This window comes from Strix aluco, chromosome 25 (assembly GCF_031877795.1).
Source record: "Strix aluco isolate bStrAlu1 chromosome 25, bStrAlu1.hap1, whole genome shotgun sequence".
NCBI classification, from domain to species: Eukaryota; Metazoa; Chordata; class Aves; order Strigiformes; family Strigidae; genus Strix; species Strix aluco.
The window spans coordinates 6,156,341-6,168,099 of NC_133955.1; the positions used below are offsets into that span (position 1 = coordinate 6,156,341).

Sequence of the window (11,759 nt, forward strand, 5' to 3'; positions counted from 1 at the left end):
GAGGCTGAGCACAGGCTGTGTGATGTTACACCCCCCAGGACACATGTCTGCACCTAACTCGTGCTCACCTGTAGCAGAGCGAGACCCAGCGCCATGCTCAGCCCCATCCTGCTGGGAAAGTGCTCAGGAGCCGCCAGGCTAGGCCTGGCAGCAGCACCCCATCACACCTCCCCACGCTGCAGTGGCACAGCAAACAAGGTAACAACTCCCATCTACCATTTGCTTTTAATTTAATTGGTTTCTCAAGACCATTTTGTAGGAAGGAGGGGAAAAAACACACACACCCTGGAGAAGGGAAAGGGCCAGCGAACACATGGTAATAGTGCAACGGAGCTTTAACATGGGGCACATGAGACAACAGCCCAGACACCTCCACCCTCCCGTGAAAAACCTCTGGGTGGATGTTATGGAGCCAAACACATCCCGTGCTGCTGAGTTTTACATCAAATCAGACAAAGGCAATAAATAAAGAAGCGGTGCCTCACCAAAGGCATTTTTTTTTCCTCCTTTCAACATTAAGAAAAAATGATGTTGGCATCAGAGCGTGTTCTCAGACAGGGGTTTTGGCCAGATCCAGTTGGGTTTCTCAGCGCAGGAGAGGGAAGAGCCAGGGCCTGGGGGGTTTGGACCCCGTTGCCAGCATGTCCCAAGAGCCCAGCCCGCAGGAAGGGGCCAGGGCAGCACCTTTCAGCCCCTCACCAGCACCCTGCTACATCTCCAGCTTGTTTGAGGTATATCACCTGCCCCATCCGTTATCTTGTGCAGCCAAAAAACAGTGCAAAGGAAAAAAAAAAAAATCCCCCAACCCCTTGGTTTCCCCCCAAGATGAGATGAGCCTGTTTGCGAGGGGAGGACTGCAGCGAGGAGCCTCTGAGACCCCCCCAGCCCCTCCACGGGGCTGGATCACTTGGGGCTTTGGTCCATTTAATGTCCTGGCCCTGGGGCATCCCCCCACCAATGCCCCACAGCCACCACGGCTCCCTCCCTGCCTGCACCCACACTCCTCCCCGGGGGGCACAAGGATGCAATATAAATACGTGGGACATGGCTCAGCAGCACCAACACTCCCGGGACAGGGAGGGCTTGGCCCCCTCCCCAACACGCACCACCCCGGGGAGCCCTGCCGAGAGGTGCCCTCAGCTCAGCTTCATGCTGATGGCCACGGCACGCCGGTAGACCTCGGTGACATTGTCACAGCCCGCCAGGGACAAGCTGCTCTCTCCCAGGGGGCTCCGGCAATGGGTCACAGTCCAGCGGCGCAGCCTGCGCCCTTCCTCCCTCTCCTCCTCCTCTTCCAGCCGGAGGAGGCTGTCAGCAGAGACACAGCCCCGCATGCCCCCGCCACCATGAGGGACACGGGCAGGCAGGTCGAGTTGGTCGAAAGACTCTGTGGAGAGGATGCTGTCCTCGCTCACGGCGCTGGATGGGCGGGCGCGGGGTGCCTGGGGCAGGGGCACCTCGCTGAAGCCCCCAAAGCCCTGCCTGGGGGGACTCTCTGGCTCGATGCTGCTAGAAGAGTACTTGCCATTGTGCTTGAGGATGCCTTTCCGGCGGGTGGGGAGACCCTGGGGGCCCTGCTCTGGGGAGGGGTTGTCAGCAAACACAGTCCCTTCGAGGTCCAAGCTCCCCGCGTCCAGGACATCCCCGGACTCACAGCACTCCAGGGACGAGTAATACCCCGACTCCCTCGTCGAGGGCTTTTTCAGGATTCCCTTCTTGGGCACGGCCATGGGCACCGGTCCACTGCCCGTGCTGCAAGGCAGCATCCCAGAGGACAGGATCCGAGTGAGACCCGCAGCGGCCACCTCACCATCCTCACCCTTTGCCTCTCCCACAGGCACTGCTGGTGGAGGGCCGGGGCCGGGCACCTTCTGCTCACAGGAGTTCCTCTTCTTCAAGATGCCCTTGGGCCGTTTGAGGATGGACTTGGAGGGGTTCTCTGGGGCCAGGGCCACCTCCTGCAGTGCATGGGAGACATCATTCTCCTTCTTGGACTTCTTGAGGGAGCGCTGCCGCTCCAGGGCCACGCCAGGGATGTGCTGCTTCAAGAAGCATCGCACCTTGGAGCCATTCTCCAGGAGGGGCCGGGAGGAGCGGCGAAGCCACTCTGCCACCGTGGCCAGGGGGGATTCACTCTCCCGCAGCAGCTCTTGCTCCCCCACGGGCACCTTGTAGCCCCAGTTCACCCACCAGTGCGTGGCAATGTCCTCGATGGTGGCACGGCGCTCCGGGTTCACCATCAGCATCCACCGGATCAGTCCACAGGCATCTGGGGAAGAGGCAGGTCAGGCACCGAAGGGAACACGTTGGGGGGGGCGGGGGACGCACAGGGAGGTGGGGGTCTGTCTACCTGACAGCTTCGTGGGCTCCCGGTAGTCCCCACTCGTGATCTGCTTGACCAGAGTCTTGTAGTCGTGGCCATCGAATGGCATCGTGCCATGGACCAGGATGTAGAGGAGGACGCCCAGGGACCAGCTGTCCACCTGCCAGAGGGAGGGACAAGCCTGGAGGGGGGCAACAGGGCCAGGCTGTCCTGGCCCCCACCCCGGCTGGGCAGGACACCCCCACCAGAGCCTCTGCGGCAGCTCCCAGGCTGGCAGCAGCCATGGGGGAGGACAGAGTGTGGGGCAGGATCAGCTCCAGCCACCTGCATCCCACCATCCCCACCCCACACCGACTGCACGGTGCTTGGTCTTAGGAGACCTGTTACTCCAAACCACACAGGCAGGGCTCTGCCCACAATGCTCTGCTGGGAAAACAGCCAGCGCTTTCCCAAGTTCAAGGGAAGAGGCAGCAAGACGTTCCCCCAAGCAGCAGGTGAGGCACAACCTACCTCCGGGCCCTTGTACGGCCTCCCGTTGATGATCTCGGGCGATGCGTAGAGAGGGCTGCCGCAGTAAGTCTGCAAAAGTTTGTCCTGCTGGTAAACGTTGGAAAGGCCAAAGTCTGCAATCTAGAGAGATGTTTATAGCCGTTATCAAGCAGCAGAGTTTCGCTTTGCAGGTGGAGCAGCATTACCACCTCACGCTCTCCAGCTGCGAGCTTGGCTTAAACCAGGGTTCCCCTGGTCCTGGGTGCTCTCAGCCTCCCCAGGGAGTGGCAGCAGCCTGGCTTTCCACCCCTGAGGCTGCTCCTGCCCCTCTCCCCCTCCCAACAAGCAGCTGCCCTGCGGCTTTGCCCCTCCAGCCCCACGCTGGGAGCAGAGGCAGCCGCAAAGGTGTGGTTAGAGGGCAAGCTGCTAGGCTCTCCTCCAGCTCATTCACCGCCACACAAGGCTGCTTCGGTCCCTATCTGCTCCACCTAGCACACAGGCATTCATTATCCTCATTACACCTGTCACCTCTCAGCAAGCAGCAGGTACAGTCCCTGCTTGCGAGCTCCCAATTGCAAAATTACCCCTTACAGAGATAAAGCCCCGCAGCCTGTTTATCACCGATCCCTGGCTGTGGCCGTGCCCTTCCTCCCCGGGAGGCTGCAGCGCTCCCAGCCGAGGCAAAAAGCATCGCTCGGGGCCAGCAGAGCTGGGAGCTGCCCCGCACCCCCCAAGCCAGCCTGGCTGGCACGTACAGGGACCAGGACTTTCACTGGGAGAGCTCTTCCTTATCCAGCCAGTCGTGCTTCGACCTTGGGGTTCAGACTTTGCCCTTTTATCAGCAGGCAGATAGACTTTATGGCTTTAGTAGGCAGCGCGGAGGCTCTGCCTCTGCAGCCTCTCCCGCTCAGCACAGAGCGGGGGGCAGGTACAGTGTCCTCTGGGCCCCCATCTCCTGGGCAAACAGCAGTGCAGGCCGATGCCAGCGGTCCCAAAGCTTCCCAGAGCTGTGGAGAACCATGTGCCCTGGGGGGAACTGGGGTGCTGCGGCCACCCCCAGTCCATCCACACCAGGCAGCGTCCCTTAGACCCCTTTGCTGGGTGGCAGCCAAAGCGTGGCCGGGCTCTGCCAAGCCTCTCTCACCTTGATGTTCCCGTTTGCATCGAGAAGGATGTTCTCCAGCTTCAGGTCCCTGTGAACGATCCCATTCTGTATGAGGGAAGGGAGAGCCGGGTTTAGTTCACAGCGTGTTTGAGGAAGGGAAAGTCAGGCAGCGCGGGGAGGTCACTGCCGTTCACCGGCCCAGCAGCACACAAAGAGGACACATGGTGACAGCAATCAGAGGAGCAGTAAATGACCCTGGGTGCGTTGATGAGGATGGGCTGTAAACCAGGTCCTGGCATGGGTGCTACCAGCTCCCCGTGCTGCTTGGGAGCATGAGCTGGGTGGCACCCCGTGCCAGCGCCAGCACCTGGCGCCGAGCTGGGCTCCTGCACCCTCCCCAGTCACGCAACCCGAGAGCGGCTGGTGCCAGCTCCACTGGGGCACAGTGGACACAGCTCCATGCTTTTCTGGGGCCTGCTGCTGCCCAGATAAGTGAGCCCCGAATTTTTTTTGGGTTCAGGAGGTGTCCTGCAACCCCCCCTTCCTGCCAAGCGCACACAGGACTGAGGCGTGACCAGGCACAGCCTTAGAGCATCACCCAGGGAGACCCACAGGCTCGAGGGTCCTTCCAGGGCAGACACGGCTCTTCCACAGCCCCAGACAGGCCCCTGTAGCTTTACATCCCTTTCAGGGCACAAGAGAGGTGACCCAGGGCTGGGTTTTCAGCCCTGGCAGACAGCCCTGGGCATCTCCCTCGGGGTGGGTGACACAGAGTTGATAACTCCCCAACCGGGTTAGTCAGTCCCACACCACAGCAGCAGAAAACCAAGTCGAGGACTTTCCAAAAGCTGCTTGGGCACTGCCTCCGCACAAGCCCGAGGGCTGCCGCACCCTTCAGATAAGAGGCAGGATTAACCCCTCTCCCGGGAAAGGCCAAGGGCCACGAGCTCCCCTCACCTCCTAGCCCAGGCCGAGCTTCCCCACTGGGCACCGGCTCCCTACCCAGCCCCGACTGCTGCACCTCTGCCCGGAGCCGGCCCTGCCGATCCCCCCGCTCTCCTGCCGGGAAGGGGGTGGGAAGTGCAGTGCCGACCCACCTTGTGACAGTAGTAGATGGCCGACACGACCTGTCGGAAGAAGTGGCGTGCCTCCTGCTCCGTCAGCCGCTGCCGCTCGCTGATGTAGTCGTACAGGTCCCCCTTGCTGGCATACTCCATCACGATGACGATCTTGCTGCTGTTCTCAAACACTGCGCGGGGATGGGAAGCCACAGGGTGTTAGGAGGGGTGCTCGGAGCTAAGGGACTTCTCGTTAGCATGTGCCTTTTAATGAGCAGGTGGAGCCCTGACCAACTAAAACACACTGCAGCCCCATTCCCTGTGCCCTCAGTCCGTTTGGCAAAAAAGAAGGTGTTGGGGGTTTCTGCAGGTGGGAGGGGGACGGCCAGAGCCTCCACCTGCATCCCACAGCGACATCGGGGCTGATGGCCAAGCAGCCTCTGCAGCCACAGAACGTGGTTCTTTGCTAGATAGAGCCCTGCCAAGGGGAAAGGCAACGGAGCTACAGCCTGGCACAGGGTGACTTTCCTGCACGTTCCCATTGCTCCAGCTCAAGCCAAGAGATGGAGCATTTTCTTCCTGTTTGCAGAAAGCTACCTCAATATTTTTGAATTCCAGCAGCCAGCGTGACTCAGTCCTTGCAAACACCACGTATGAGCTGCCAATCCACTTGCTTTTGTTTAGAGGACAAAAGGACTCTGGATACCTCACACAGGGCAGTGAGGCGGCGATAACACAGGCACCAGCCACACGCCGGCACAGCACCGTGAACCCCGGCAGAGCCAGCCCCGAGGAAGAGCACGGGGCACGCTGGGTGTGCAGGCAAAGGATTCAGTGTTTAAGCAAAGACTGAGCCAGCGGGAGATTCGCTCTAAGTCTGGTCGTAGTTAGAACTTCAGAAATTGCCCCTCAGTTGGTGCTGCCCTGACACCCCAGGAGCAAAGCCCAGCCTTGGCTGTAAAGCCAAGCCCAAGGGCACCAGGAGCTCTCCCAGCACCCTGCGGTTGGTTCCCCTGTGCCCCAGGGGAGGGAATGAGAAGGACTCCAGTACTGAGATTAGCTCCTGCCTCGGGCTGAGAGCGGAGCCACAGAGATTCCCACCAGCACTTGCCATGGCTGGGGCGAGCATCCAGCACAACCAGTCACACATGGTGCTGGGCTTTGCGGGGGTCCCTGGCCACCCGCTCCCCGCCACGGCACAGCCTGTTGCCGGCAGCAGCACCGAGGCTTCCAGCCTCAAAAGGCCATGTAAAATTTTGGAGCTGGCTTCCCTCTCTGGGCAGGAGGGAAGGGGATGGGAAGCGGCTGTTTCTGGAGCAGGTATTTCCCCTCGGCGCTGCTCTGCACGCAGGCGGGGGAGTGCGGTGGGGAAACCACAGGCAACGGCACACAGCTCCGCTCGGGAACGCTGCTGGAGAGAGGAGGGGAGAGGAGGGCTCACCTTCATGGACAGCGATGATGTGGGGGTGGTTGAGGGAGGACATGATCTCAATCTCTCTCCGGATATGGACAAGGTCCTGCTCATCCTTGATTTTGTCCTTCCGGATTGACTTGATGGCCACCTGCAGATGAGCACACGCACAGAGGGTCACCCGGCTGTCGGGGCCAGGAGCTTTGTGGCTTCCCAAAGCCTGGGACAGAGCAAGAAAACCACCCTCCTCTTTCAGGAAGGGGCTCACAATTAAGAGATCAATGGCCCAGCTTCTCCACCCAGGCATGCCGTATCCAAGCGCTAAGCTGCCCAGCTCCACTGAAACAACTCCAATAAAAGTGAACTTTATCAGTTAGGTTTTTATACTTTCCAAGTCCTGTTGCTGTGCACAAGGGAGAAGCTCCCCCCGCCTCCCCCCAAGGGAAACCTGCTGCCAGCTCCTCCCAGAGGAGCTCCCCAAGCCTCCTCCTGCAGGTAGGAGCCCTGCTCCTCATTTATGTGCCGTGGCTTACAGGAATTGTGTCCCAGACTACAGCCGCTGCTGGACCACGGCCAGCTAAAGGAATGTGACCTGCACACATGACTTGGAAGATAACAACAACAACAACGTCTTCTTGGGGTCATGAAAAAAAAAAAAAGCAACCACACAACAGGTTTTGTTTTCCTTGCAAATACTTATTTCAAGGAGCTGATTATGTAGGTAAGAGGTAAGAGAAAGTTTGGTATTAAAGAGCAGATCCCTCCTAGGCACAGGACTGTGCTCCAGCCGGCCGGGAGACCCAGCGCCGACAATGCGAGCTGCTTTCCAGGCTTTCACTTGGGTTTTTCACGTTATCCTCTACAAGAAAATTGAAAGGGGAGGAGAAAGAAGAGTAAGTGCTGGAGAATAGATGCCTTCTAATCCTCTTTCAAAGGGGCTGGGGAGAGACAATGTGCTCCTAGGGTTGAATTTACAACTGAATCCAGCAGAACCTCTTTTTTTGTATCAGACAAGAATGCGGAACAGCATTAATCCTGTAAAGGGACCCCTGCACCCGTCTCCCAGCAACAGGGAGAGGGGCCGTGGACACCCACCAGCCCCAGCTGCCAGCACAGGAGCAATGCTCATGCCACAGGGACCCTCCTCCACCTTCGGCTCTGCAAGATGGATGCTCGCTCTCGTCTCCCTCTGATTTAGGGGAGTCAGAAACCCCGCTCCTCGAGACCTAGCTGAGCAAGCAGCGAAAGGCTCAGACTAAGCCTGAGCAACCCTCGCTAAGCAAAGCCCATCGCACCCACAGCAAGTCAGCAGATGCTAGAGCAGTGAGATCTCAGCTGCCACATTATTGTCTTCATGGGAAAAGGACGTGACAATTTTAAGGGCTCAGATGGGCGTGTGAGAGATGCCCCAGAGCACGTCTCTGCTGCGTCAGGCCACTTCGGGCCAGCACTGGCCAGGGCAGGGGTTGCCACACGCTGGGGAACTGTTGCGCCCGCACCAGCCCCAGGGGTTGAAGCGATCAAGCAGAATGGACTCTGGCCAAGAGAAGTTCAATAACCCAGGCCCAAGTTTCTGTACAAAGCAATATGGAAAGTGCTTAATAGCTTCGTGAAAGCCAGGTATTATTTTCCCTGACCTTTGTGCTAGGTTAACAGGTTAAAGTTTAACAATATTTTGCTCCAGCCCCTGATTACCCGACTCCCGCTAGAATGGAAGCGAAGTCAGCCTGCTCCTGCCCTCCCAAATTCCTGTTGACTCACCCTCTCCACCCCTCCTCTAAAGCTCGACATCCAGCCGAAGAGCCTCAGCATTTTGGGGTACGTGCAGCACATTTGCTTGCTGACCGAGATGCTCGCACACATCCGCTGCTGAGCTGGGGCTCAGGGCAAGCTCCAGTGTCGGTAAAAAGACAGAGTGGCTCCGGGCTGCCAGCGTGGGAAGCCTTAGGAGTTGCCACTGGCTGCATTCAGCAGAGTGTGAGAACGCCCTCGCCTATGAGCCAGCACTTAGAGACCTGCAGACAGGAGTCAGGCTGCAGCAGCAAGCAGGTTTAGGGCACTGTTAGAGCCCCGGGGCTCTCCTTGCTGAGCCTGCCTGCAGGCAGCTGCCTGCCTAACGGTCAGGCAGGGTTTGGCACTGTTAGGGTCCCCATCTCAGAGACTGACCCAGCCACTCAGGGCGGGATGATTTATCTGCTGGGGAGGCTCATCTAATCCCTTGGCCATCCCATCCTTCCCCGGGGGTGCCGAGAAGCAGCTTTGTTCCAAGACATCCCCTCTGCCTAAGCAGGCTGACAGCAGAGGGTCTCCCCATGAGGCAGAGAAGGCCATGCCTGGCCACCCTGGAGATGGGGACACTGCCACAGCCTCCACCATCAACGCGAGGAGAAGAATCTCCCATCGGAAACAGCCCCAAGAAGTCCTGCTGCAGGAGCCTAGAGCACCTGAGAGTACTTTCCAAGTCAAAAAGGCTTTTAATTAAAAGTTTTTTGGGGGCAGAACAGGTATTTTCAGCAGCTGCTGAAAGATGCATTAAGCTACAACCCCAGGCAGCACTTTAGAAGTTGTTCCAGATTGCAAGTGCAGCATTTCATGCTCCATGAAATATGGATTACAACCCACTACGGAAGAGACCGGGGTTTGCCCCTCACTGGAGATCAAAAGCGGCTTTGCTGCTTTGGAATATTCCAGGTGCTGCCTTCCCCTTGACACCACGCAAGCCCACAAATACGTTTCTGACACTGCAAGTGAGTCCCACAGGAGGTCCCTCTTTCTATTTGACTTGACTGCAGGCCAGCACTTGGGAACCAGGCTGGGAGAAACACCAGGCTGGAAGGAAAAAAGGCCAGATGCTGCCACGCAAACAGGTGCAGGAGCCACTTTGCACCACCACAGCATACATTACTGAATCTTCAAACCAAAAGATGCAGGGAAAGAGAAAAAGAACAAAAGGAAAGGAAAAAGAATCAGGATCTCTCTCCCCACCTGCCTGATATTTCAGGGACACAACAGTTTTCCAAGGACTGGGAACAGCACTCAGCAGAGGCACCCACCAAAAGGCATGAGCATCATTTCACCTAAAGGATTTCTAACCAGAAAATAAGGATTTTTTTCAAAGAAGTCCCCAAAAAATCCTTCAGCTGTGAGAGCCTGCTCTTCCCTGCACTCTACCAACTGATTAGACACACCTTGCTCTGAGCTAAGTCCAGGTAGGTTGGTTAAAATTCAGAGGAAAAAAGAAAGCTAGGCAGTAAAACGAGATGGTTCAATATTCCGGGCATCTGACTGAGGCAGTTTCTGATTAGCCAGAGGCAAAACCCAGCACAGAGCAGCTCCAGCTTTACAGCCTCAGCCGGTAACGTCGGCTCAGCACAGCCCACGAGGGGTAACTGGCGGAGGCAGCAGTACCTGCTCTCACACCTTGGTGTTTAGGAAGTGAAAGCCACTTAGAGAAGGAGCAAATAACAACCCAGCTCAGGATAAGCCTGAAGATTAAACAGGTCCGGAAATGCTGAGTGCTACAAGAAAGAATTTGTGGGAAGAGGAGAGATTTGTGGTTAAGCCTCCTGTTCCTACATGGCCAGCTCGCTGAGGTACTAGTTAGTCAAGCCTTTGACTATCTCCAGCATTTCTTGAGGAGTCATTGGCCTGTGTATTTAATTTGCGTTATCCTAGACCAATGCTGCTGGACAAACAAGTCCCTGTCCTAAGGAGCTTCCACGGGTAGGTAAGTTTTTGGGCAGTTCAGAGATTCCCTGCACAAGTTTTGTTTGGGGCAGACAGGGAAAGCCAAGTCTTCTCACCCATCCCGAGGGGAGGGATCCCTCCAGGTCTGTGGGTGGAAGCTGCATTTCAAGGCCCTGATTATGCAGCAAAATAGCAGCTTCTTCAGAATCAGATAGGCTAATGGAAACGGCAGATCTGACTTGAGAGCTGTCGCGTTACACGAGAAAACCTCTCAGATTTACAGTTGTTTTTCCCCTGACATGCCCCTGTGGCACATTAGTGACCCAATCTCACACCCTGCCCTTCTACTGAGCCCTCAGAGCCTCGCTGGGCCAGTCCCACCGCTCGCAGGTGGCCACTCATTGCTCACCCGTGGTCCCAAGATGGGCTGGTGTGCAAGCGCCTTTCCCGGGTCCCGTCCCACACCGCAGGGTGCTCAGGACCCAACAGGGGCAGCAAAATCACCTTCAAGTTTGAACCCGTGCAGGTTCCTAAAGGACAGGGCTGCCAGGAGAGCAGCGCCCCGCTTTCCTGGGGGGAGGGTCCCCCACCTCACCCCGCATCGCTGTGCTCTGGGTTGAAGCCACTCGCATTCGGGGGGGATGAGGTGTCGACTGAGCGAGTCACGACCTCCACCAGACACTCAGAGGGGCTCAGCTTTTGCTTCACTCGTCGCTGCCAGAGCCAAGAGGCAAAACCAACCAAAAACCAGGGTGAGAGGAAGGGGAAAATCCTCCAGACTCAAGTGTGATGTTTGCTCTTCGCTGCCGGATACCTGCAGGCTCCTTTCACCAGGAAGCCCGACGGGGTCAAGTGGGCGAGAGGAGCTGCGACTCCCCTCCCCGGGGTGGGTGAGGGGGGGGTGCGAGGCCCCTCTGGGTTGTCCCCGGCCCCGCTGCCCCCTCCTGCAGCACTGACCCAGGGTGGGGGGGGGAGCGGCAGCGCCGCAGCCTCCCCGCAGGCTGCGCCGGGAGCGGGGGCTGCGCCTTCCCGGTTACCGGCTGGGGGGAGCCGGTGCCGCGGAAGGGGGGGGGGGATGCACCGGGGTGAGGTGGAGAAATGCACCGGGGTGAAGAGTGGGGGGGGGGGGGGGTGCGCCCGGGTGAAGCGAGGCGGGGGGATGCACCGGGGCGAGGCTGCTCAGAACAAGGGGATGCTCAGAGACCCCGCACCGGCTCACGGTGAGGATGCACCGGGATGAAGCAGGGCGGGGGGGGGGGGGGGGGACGGGGGACACGGACGGACGAGGATGGGCTGTGCACCGGGGCAAAGCAAGTGGAGATGATGCACCGGGGCAAAGCAAAGGTCGGGGGATGCATCGAGGCAAAGCGGGGAAGGGGGATGCACCGGAACGATGCTGCTCAGAGCGAGGAGATGCTCAAGGACCCCGCACCGGCTGGCGGTGAGGATGCACCGGGAAAGGGGAGGGGTGGAGAGGCGGGGGATCCTTACCAGCTTGCCGGAGCGCTCTCGGGCTTTCTTCACCTTCCCGTAGGTGCCCTTCCCCAGCGTCTCCAGGAACTCGTAGCGGTGCTTGAGGTTGTGCTTGTGGTGGTGCCGCTTCACCGCCTGCTTCTTCATCAGCGGCCGCGGAGATTTAATGAGCCCCTCGGTCGGCCCCGGCCCCGGCCCCGCCGCCCGCTCCAT

At 58.6% G+C, this 11,759-nt stretch overlaps 1 protein-coding gene across 1 annotated transcript; it reads right to left on the reverse strand.

Annotated features, from left to right (window-relative positions):
- Nucleotides 1-213: 213 nt before the first annotated feature.
- NUAK2 (NUAK family kinase 2) lies at nt 214-11,759 on the reverse strand. The gene is made up of 7 exons (XM_074850053.1): nt 11,565-11,759; nt 6,417-6,537; nt 5,015-5,166; nt 3,957-4,022; nt 2,834-2,953; nt 2,351-2,483; nt 214-2,269 (listed from the first exon to the last, which is right to left on the reverse strand). The coding sequence occupies exons 1-7, from the start codon at nt 11,757-11,759 to the stop codon at nt 1,137-1,139; spliced, it is 1,920 nt and encodes a 639-aa protein (XP_074706154.1). The 3' UTR covers nt 214-1,136.